Raw genomic sequence first — 10,016 nt, 5'->3', positions numbered from 1 at the left:
AATTATATTCATGTGTTAAGAGTGGCCCAGTCAAGGTCCAGACCTAAATCAAATTGAGAATCTGTGGCAAGACTTGAAAATTACTGCTCACAGACACTCTCCATCCAATCTGACAGAGCTTGAGCTATTTTGCAAAGAAGAATTGGCAAAAAGGTCACTCCCAGATGTGCAAAGCTGGTAGAGACATACCAAAAAAAAAAAAAAAAAAATTGAAGCTGTAATTGCAGCGAAAGGTGGTTCTACAAAGTATTGACTCAGGGGGGCTGAATACAAATGCACGCCAAACTGTTCGGATATTTGTGTAAAAAAAAAAAAGTGAAAATCATTTTCCCTCCACAATTATGTGCCACTGTGTGTTGGTCTTTCACATAAAATACATTTGTTTTTGGTTGAACCATGACAATGTGAAAAAGTTCAAGGGGTATGATTACTTTTTCACGGCATTGTGGCACCCAATGGTCCCTCGGGAGTTATTTACAAAAGCTATAGTGTGCAAAATCAGTCACTTCTGCAGAGAAAGCAATCAGCTTTCAAGTTTTATTACCAAGCCTCAACAAGCTGAGGTTAGAAGCTGATTAACGTGACCGATTTTGCATTCTCTAGCTTTACTAAATAAACCCCTCTGTATTTAGGAACATAGTCACCTTCTCTTGCTTGCTCACAAGATGGACTAGTGACTATATGATTTGTAATGTGAATACCTATTCTTAACAGAAGTGAGGGGAAAAAGGAGCGGTTCAGTAGCTCACAAAAGGTGGCAGAAAAACACAGCAAGAAACTATAAGACGAAAAATCAATTACAGTGCCATTAAGTCTGTACCACTGCTTACGCTGGAGCAGTGTGCCCCCCCCCCCCCCGGGGGTGATGTCACTGGCTTTCATTATTCACACCTACTTGCTGCTCTTGGACTCAGCAGCAAGAGGAAATGAAGTCACTGAAAACTGCAGAATACAGGTGATTATAAAACGAGGTGTGTGAAATTCGTTGTGGAAGTTGAAATTCAACTGAGTGGATTATTTAATGGCGTACAAACCTGTGTTCTGTGAGTGTCCATTGCCTTAAAGGGGGGAGCACGTATGGTGTGTTGAAGGTGAATGGTGTGAACCTTCTGGCATTTAAACACTGGTGAAACAAAGGATTTTATTGACCTATCTCCTCGCCAGTTTTTTTATTCCTAGTTTTTCATTTCAACTTTAAAAAAAAAAAAAAAAGGACTTTTATGAATAAGGACATTAATAGCGCTGCTAATGTTATTTCTTTCCAGGTCTATAATGATAGTATTTACAGGTTACAGTAAAATATGAATTATTTGAGTGCCATTAAGTAGTGGACATATACGGATTCATTTTGAAAAACAGGTGTATAGTTTGTCACCTTAAGAAGAAATACATCATGTAGTGGCTATGAGAATGGAGGAGTGACCAGGGTGAGCACTGTAAGCGTGGCTTAAACCAGCATTACATCTAAATGACATTAGTAAGGAAATGGATGTAAGCTGCTTGATCCTAAAAGTATCACAGAGCTCAGGTAATTAAATAAGACAATCCGATCTCCAGCTTGTGCTTGTAATCTGCACTGCACCTGTGACATGAAATGTCTTCCAGTACTTAAGGTCAGCTATATAAAATACATTACTAAAATTCACTTCTGAACATGACCAGGAACATAAACCCTTCCAATGACGTGACCAGAGAACTTTTTATTTGATCATAATGTGAGCAATGCTGTGCTGACTCCTTAAACACTCATCTTTGGGTATAAGATCTGCCAACCAACTCTGCAATAGCGTCTGAGAATGAGAGCATTTAAAAAAAAAAAATAAAGCTTCCACCCAATTTCATGCTGTCATGTCCTGACAATATTATAAATGAATCCTGGGTACACATCCTTATACTAGCCCTGGCTGGATCCTTTAAAGTAGATGGAACATTACTTTTTTTCCTGCCAAACAGCTCATGGTCTCAGTGCCAACTCCATGCAATAAATTTTGATTTGATAATTACCAAGCCGTGACGCATACAATTTCTTAAATCTTTGGGATTTCCTGTGGTGAAACCTCAGTATTCTTTCACATCTGCCCAGCATCCACAAGCAGTCCAAGACAGAGAAACTCCCTGTGGCATTCTAAATTTGTGATGTAGCCAGGACAAATTGCTGTAAAGTTTGTTTTTTTTTTTTACAGTATCTCACATAAGTGAGTCCACTCCTCACATTTAAGTAAATATTTTATTTTATATTTTCTACTTTGCTACAATGTAAAGGAGTGTACAGCTTGTATAAGTGTGCATTTGTTGTCCCCTCAAAATATTTCAACACACAGCCATTAATGTCTAAACAGCTGGCAACAAAAGTGAGTACACCCCTAAATCGAAAATATCCACATTGGGCCCAAAGTGTCAATATTTTGTGTGGCCACAATTATTTTCCATCACTGTCTTAACCATCTTGGGCATGGAGTTCACCAGTTTCACAGGTTGCCACTGGAGTCATCTTCCACTCCTCCATGATGACATCACAGAGCTGGTGGATGTTAGAGACCTTGCGCTCCTCCACCTTCTGTTTCAGGATGCCCCACAGATGCTCAATAGGGTTTAGGTCTGGAGACATGCTTGACCAGTCCATCACCCTTACCCTCAGCTTCTTTAGCAAGGCAGTGGTCATCTTGGAGGTATTTGAGGTCGTTATGTTGGAATACCCAATCTCCGAAAGGGGGGGGGGTAATCATGCTCTGCTTCAGTATGTCACAGTACATGTTTGCATTCATAGTTGCATCAATAAACTGCAGCTCCCCAGTGCCAGCAGCACTCATGCAGCCCCGGGCCATGACACTTCCACCATCATGCTTAACTGTAGGCAAGACACTTGTCTTTGTACTCCTCACCTGGTTGCCGTCACACCCGCTTGACACCATCTGAACCAAATAAGTTTTAGTCTCATCAGACTATAGGACATGGTTCCAATAATCCTTGTCCTTAGTCTGCTTGTGGGTTTTCCTGTGCATCATCTTTAGAAGAGGCTCCCTTCTGGGATGAGAGCCATGCAGACCAATTTGATGCAGCATATGGTCTGAGCACTGACAGGCTGATCACCCCCCCTTCAAACTCTGGACAGGACGATGAGCACGTGCACTCAACTTCTTTGGACGATCATGGCGAGGCCTGTTCTGAGTGCAACCTGCCTGTTGAATAGTCTTGGCCACCATGCTGCAGCTCAGTTTCAGGGTCTTGGCAATATTCTTATAGCCTAGGCCATCTTTATGTAGAGCAACTATTTGTTTTCAGATCATCAGAGTTCTTTGCCATGAGGTGCCATGTTGAACTTCCAGTGACCAGTAAGATAGTGAGGGTGATAACGCCAAATTTAACACACCTGCTCCCCATTCACACCCGAGACCTTGTAACACTAACGAGTCACATGACACCTGGGAGGGAAAATGGCGAATTGGACCCAATTTGGACATTTTCACTCAGGGGTGTACTCACTTGTTGCCAGCGGTTTAGACATTAATGGCTGTGTGTTGCGTTATTTTGAGGGGGACAGCAAATTTACCCTGTTATACAAGCTATACACTCACTACTTTACATTGTAGCAAAGTGTAATTTCTTCAGTGTTGTCACATGAAAAGATATAAGAAAATATTTACCAAAATGTGTGGTGTGTACTCCCTTTTGATAGATACTGTATACCCCAATTGACTGCAGTAGCATGCTCACTGAACAGCATGAGATGCACAACTGCTTTTTACCCAGTCACATGCTTGTATAAAGGACAACACTTCCATTTTTCATCTAGTGTAGGATCATTCTTCGGTCTCACCTTGGGCTACAATAAAACTTTGTGCAGTTGATCTTTAAGGTTTTGAATTACATTCCAATGGACTGTGCATTCTACTGTACACACTGGAGAATCTGAGGCCATACCTCCTCCCTAATCAAAAAAGGAAAGAGCAGCACAAATTGGTGTCAAGGGTTTTATTCTTCACTACCACCAGGAATGACTTGAACTAGTCACAAGTACAAAACTCAGATGTGAGTGGATTTTGCTAGAATTGACCATTTTAGACATAAATAGCACTTGATACTAAAACTTAAAGACTACTTTTAACATTTTCATTGGTTAAGTGCATTTGTGAACCAGTTTCTAGTCATGCAATTGAAAGAAACTCAAAAGCAGTATCTTTTTCCTCTTGGAGTTCTTTGGCTGTTAGATCCATCTTTCCACGAGAGAAATCATCAATTTTTAAGCCTTCAACTATCTTCCAGTTTTTATCCTGTTGGATAAAAAATTAATATGAATGATGAATAACAAATTATGAATAATAAGCAATCTTTGCACAAAGTTCTTGGGATAAGTTAAAGGTGGAAGTGAACTCAAACTATAGGAAATGGACATCATGTCAGCAAATCATTTGCTAGCGTTGGGACTTCAACAACTGGAAGAATTGGAAAATATTTGGCCAAGTTGCTGTTACACTACAGGTTTGGCATAGACTATTACAGTCTGCAAAATATTTTCTCAGAGTGATGAATTGCCCTCAAAAATTCAATGGGCATGTACGCCTAAAGAAAACTGTACTGAAGGAAACATGGATTCTGCCAGCTCTCAAAAAAACGCTACCTTTCTCCAGCTTAGCGCATTGAGCCAGGGTCAGGCAGAAAAACTTGGACACTTTAGAAGGGGGGAGGGAAGTAAAGGTAGCACATAATGGTTCAACCTAGTCTGCAGCTCATCAGGGGGGAAAGCACTACATTTTTTTCACCTTGGGCTGACTCATGTTATTGCATTCATGCGATCACTCCAACAGCTGAAGATTACACGTTTTTTTTGAAGAAATCATCTGAATTGACGATTACCTTGATTACAACAGGGAAGGAGTACAGGAGATCGCCAGGCACGCCATATGAGTTTCCATCTGAAACAACACCCATGGACACATATTGCCCCTGTATGAGAAAAAAGAAAAAGGGTTAGCCACAAATTTAGTTTATTTAGGAGATTGGAAATTTAGAATTCATCCTGTATTGATCAGACTTTAGTAACTATTGCCTTTAATAAAAAAGTCAATGCATATTGCCCCCTTCACTGCCATTAATAAGTGTCTTTTTTGGCAGCAGTGGGGTCTTAATGATCGACCAATATCGTTTTTTCGTTGCCCATACCAATATTTTGGCCAATGCATATTGGTATCTGCCGATATTTTTGTGCATTTTAAAAACATTTTTTTTGGACAGGTACATTTGTGGAGGGATCTGGGGGTCTAAAAGACCCCAAACCCCTCCTCTGCACTTGAATGAATGCTGCCTTTTTTTAAATCTGGCGCCAGACAGTACCCGGACGTGATGTCACTCATGACATCACGTCCGGGTTTTTGCATGGAGACCCGAACAGAGCCGAATGCAGCTTTGATCGGTCTTCGGTGGCCATGCAGGATGGTTGCCCGCAGAAGTCCCCTCCCGCTCCTTGTAATGACAGCCGAGCAGCTTCTCAGCCGCATCGGTTGTCATTACAAGACAGCCGACCGTCGGCTATGGATGCAGATACCGGGGTGATGCCTCTAGCAGTAGGCATCACTCCGGTACACGCACTTCCCAAAATATCGGCAATATTGGTAACCTCCAGGGCCTATTCCGATATACATCGGGAAAAGTGCATATCGGCCTTAGATATAGTCGATTTTCCGATAATTGGTCGATCACTAGTCTTCCCCCTTGGTACATTGCCCCCTATCCAGTCATGTTTTCATAGGAAACACTCTTCCACCTGCAGGCCTGGGAACTAGGGATGCACCGAAATGAAAATTTTGGACCGAAACCGAAAATGCAGGATGCCCTTGGCCGAAAACCGAAACCGAAAATGACCTTTCCCCCAAAATTTTTTTTAAAATGGATAGAACAGGGGCATACACCAAAAACAGGCAGCGACGTACACCTGTCGCTGCCACCCTGTCACAGTATATGTACTGTGATGGGTTGGCAATAGGTTAATTTAATTACCAAATGGTATTTGTATTATGCAGCATGAGGGGGTTAATGTATTGTCACTGCTGGTCACTCATCTATTAATGACCGACCAGTGGCAGGTAATTAACCCCTTTGTGCTGCATTAGTGCAACCAGTGTTATTTAACACTGATACTGGTTGCACTAATGCAGCACAAAGGGGTTAATTACCTGCCACTGGTCGGTCACTAATAGATGAGTGACCAGCAGTGACAATACATTAACCCCCTCATGCTGCATAATACTAATATCATTGGTAAGCTGCCTCAGCTCCCCCCCCCCCCCATCTCCCCCCACTCCCACTGCCTCAGCGTCCTCCTCCTCGGGTGTCCTGCATTCAAAAGTCCCGCCTCTGGCCGGCGGCACCGCCTCTCAATGACGTCCCTACTACAATCTGTGCATTATGAATGGACATACCAGGTCGGGGGGGGCGGGGCGAGCGGCCGCTATAGAGAGAACTAATGTGATCCTTCCTGTCAGCTCAGCACGTCTATGTGTGAATGAGAACAGAGCGGAGCGGCCGCTATTAGCTGTAACTATGTGAGAGCTTCTCTTCCTTGTCAGTCAGTGAAGTGAAGCTCTCACATAGTTACAGCTAATAGCGGCCGCTCCGCCCGCCCCCGGTGTTAGCTCAGTTCTGTTCTCATTCACACAGACGTGCTGAGCTGACAGGAAGGATCACATTAGTTCTCTCTATAGCGGCCGCTCGCCCCGACCTGGTATGTCCATTCATAATGCACAGATTGTAGTAGGGACGTAACTGAGAGGCGGACGGCGGGCCAGAGGCGGGACTTTTAAAACCTGCCCTGCGCTGCGCCCTCCTCCTTCCCCACGGCGGCCATATTTTATTTTCGGCACTGTTAACCCATTATCGGCCGAAATGAGAGAGGCTCATTTTCGGCCGATAATTTCGGTGGCCGAAATTTCGGTGCATCCCTACTGGGAACCTATTGCAGGTTTTGTCAGGTAGATGAGGGAGATCAGGGAATGTCTCCCCAGAAATGGAGTATTACATCACTGCTGGGTTTACCTGTCATTTTTCCCCAGCCACTGTAGATAGGGAAGAAGCGAACAGAGTGTTATGTGCACTCAACTAGCAACAACAACAACAACGTTAACCTTGTGTGTAGCCGACTTGTAGCTAGGATGAGAGAACTGTTTGGACACTTCCCCGCATTACAGAAGCAAAAACCAATGTTTTTTCTAACCTAGTAACAAGGCAGGATGTGGGGGTTTCTAACAAAGTATTTGGCAAGGTTTTTGGAGGAGCCCAAATAGCCGAAATTGTGAGAATGGGATTTTTGACTTACCGTAAAATCCATTTCTCTGATGTTCATTGACTGACCCAGCTCTTCATATGTATAACCCTACAGGAGTAGGATACTACTCCTACTTTCTACTATTAGGTATTCAGTTTTGTAAAAGCGGGGTCAGAAGAAAAAACCCAACTCCAAAGAGGGGCAGGTGCTGTGTCTCAATGAACATCAGAGAAATTTTACGGTCAAAACTCCCATTTTCTCTTTTGTTCATTGACTGACACAGCGCTTCATCTTCATAACCGTAGGGACATCCCTTAGCAGTGTAATACGAGGGGTTGGAACAGCAGAAAACAAACTTCCAAGGCTAAACATAGCCAACCAGGTAACTTGGAGCTCAACTGTTAAAAACTGAACCTCACCTGAAAAAACAGCCTCAAAAAAGGACAAGTCCTCCAAACAGCAGCCTGCAAAACTGGCTAAAAGAAGTATCCGCAGATGCCAACACATCCAATTTTGTGAATGCGTGCAGAAGACTAGGTGGCCATCTTGCACACCTGCACCACTGACGCCTGACAATGGAAGACCCAGGAGGCACTAAGCGCCCGAGTAGAGTGCGCCCTGACAGAAAGGAGGAACCAGACTTAATAGACTAAGCCTAAACCAGTGTCTGATCCATCTGGCAATGCTCACGGCAGAATAAGCCAGCCCCTTGAAAGGTCCATCCGTGAGAAACCGTGAGTCTGACTTCCTAAATGACTCCATAGTGGCCAGGTACACCCTTATTGCCCGAACAACATCCAGAGAATGCAAAGCAACTTTCTTAGGAGGGCAACCCAATGTCTTCATTCAGATGAAAATTCAGAGACAACCTTTGGAAGCAACGACGGACATGGCCGAACAACCACCTTATCCTTGTGAACCACTAGAGAATGACAAAACAGTGCTGCCAGTTCAGATACCCTGTACGCAGAAGTAATAGCCACCCAAAATGCCACCTCCTGGGACAATATAAGCAGGAGAATCTCCCAAAAATTTTCAAAGGGGGGTTTCTGGAGAACTGACACCAAATTGAGGTCCCACGGTGACAATGGAGACCGCACAGGGGGGGGACCAATCGTCTCACTCCCTGGAGAAAGGTGCGCACCAAGGAGTGTGTGGCAAACAGACATTGGGAAAAAAAAAAAAACAAACAAAAAACGACAAGGCCGAGACCTGTCCCTTGAGGGTACTCAAGGCCAGATGCTGCTCGAGGAAAGCAAAGACCCGAGTCACTGGAAAGGAGCGAGGGTGAACACTTAGGGATTCACACCACGCAATGTACGTCTTCCAAGTACAAATAAGTCTTCCTAGAAGTAGATTTTCTAGCTTTCAAAAGCTTAGGAATCACCGATTCAGATAATCCTCTATCCTTCAGCACTTGGCTTTTAAACAGCCAAGCCGTCAAAGCCAGCTACTAAAGCAGGATGAAAGATGGTCCTTGCGACCGCAGATCTTCCCTGAAAGGAAATCTCCAAGGAGCAACCAGCAGTAACAGATCAGCATACCAAGACCGGCAAGGCCAGTCTAAAGCCACTAGGATGACCGGAATTCCTTCTGCCTCGAGCCTGCGCAGGAGTCTCGGAAGAAGCTCATGGGAGGAAAGGCATAAAGCAGACAATTCTGACTCCAGGGAGCCAACTAAGGAGTCTGTGGTGTCAGCTAGAGGATCCCAAGACCATGCCACAAACCTCTGTAGTTTCCTGTTGAGGCAAGAGGCCAACAGATCCACCTCAGTCTGAATGAATCTGTACCAGACACCCCCGGAGACAGACTTTTCCAATGATCCAGAAAGCCTGATCGCTCAGAGCTCCAGTACATTGATCGGTAGCCTGGACTCTTCCAGGGTCCAGACCACCTGAGCACAGTCTGTGCCGAGGATGCCTCACCACCCAGATAGGCTGGTATCCATGGTAACAACCATCCGGTACAGGGGAAGAAATGATTTTCCCTGAATCAGTACCGGAGAATGAAGCCACCAAACCAGGGACCTCCCTCGTGCTCCGGCTCAACAGGATCAGATTGTCCAGAGACTGAGGATCCTTGTTAGATTTCACCAGAATCGCTTTTTGCGGAGATCTTGTGTGAAACTGTGCAAACGGAACCATCTCGAAGGTAGACACTATAAGGCCCAACACCCGCATACAAGCCCGCAGAGAGGACCATCTGCTGGACAGCAGAAGCCGAATTGTCTGCTGCAACTTTTGAAGTTTTTCCAGAGGAAGGAATACTCTGGCCGAGGCAGAGTTCAGAGTCAGATCCAGATAGTCCAGGCTCATGGACGGAACCAGAGCAGACTTCTGAAGATTCAGAATCCAACTGAACTCCCTCAGCATTTGCAGAGTAATCTCCAAGATGGCCAACAGAGGAGTCAAAGACTCTGCTCGCAAAAGCAGATAGTCCAGGTACTATGGACGCACCTTGCCCTCCTTCCTGGGAACCGTAAACAGGTTTGAGTAAAAATCTTGAAAACGTTCCGACGTCTGAACCGGAACAATCACCCCTTGAAGTAACAAGTCTCGCACTGCCCCATTGAGATCCTTTAGGCGATCTGGGGATAAGAGCAGGTTGGAAGGGAAGAACCTCTGTAGGATAAGACCGAAACTCGATCTTGTAGCTGAAGCGACTGACTGTGGACCCACTTGTCCTGAATCAGGGAGGTCCACGGATTCGGAAAACAGCAAAAACGTCTACTGATATGGGTGAGGGCACCCCTTTCAAG

The 10,016-nt window shown here is 44.5% G+C and overlaps 1 protein-coding gene across 1 annotated transcript in view; it reads right to left on the bottom strand.

Annotated features, from left to right (window-relative positions):
- Positions 1–3,957: 3,957 nt before the first annotated feature.
- MDH1 (malate dehydrogenase 1) overlaps positions 3,958–10,016 on the bottom strand; it is a 34,537-nt gene continuing 28,478 nt past the window's right edge. Inside the window, exons 8-9 of the mRNA XM_082251431.1 lie at positions 4,855–4,944; positions 3,958–4,271 (exon numbers count right to left, since the gene is read on the bottom strand). Of these exons, the coding sequence (XP_082107557.1) occupies positions 4,146–4,271; positions 4,855–4,944 (216 nt within the window). The 3' untranslated portion in view covers positions 3,958–4,145. The remainder of the gene's footprint in view (positions 4,272–4,854; positions 4,945–10,016) is intronic.

The sequence above is a fragment of the Pelophylax lessonae genome, assembly GCF_965119305.1.
Source record: "Pelophylax lessonae genome assembly, chromosome: 3".
Classification (NCBI taxonomy): Eukaryota; Metazoa; Chordata; class Amphibia; order Anura; family Ranidae; genus Pelophylax; species Pelophylax lessonae.
The sequence above is the reverse complement of the archived record's forward strand: the minus strand, read 5'-3'. Positions and strand labels throughout refer to the sequence as shown.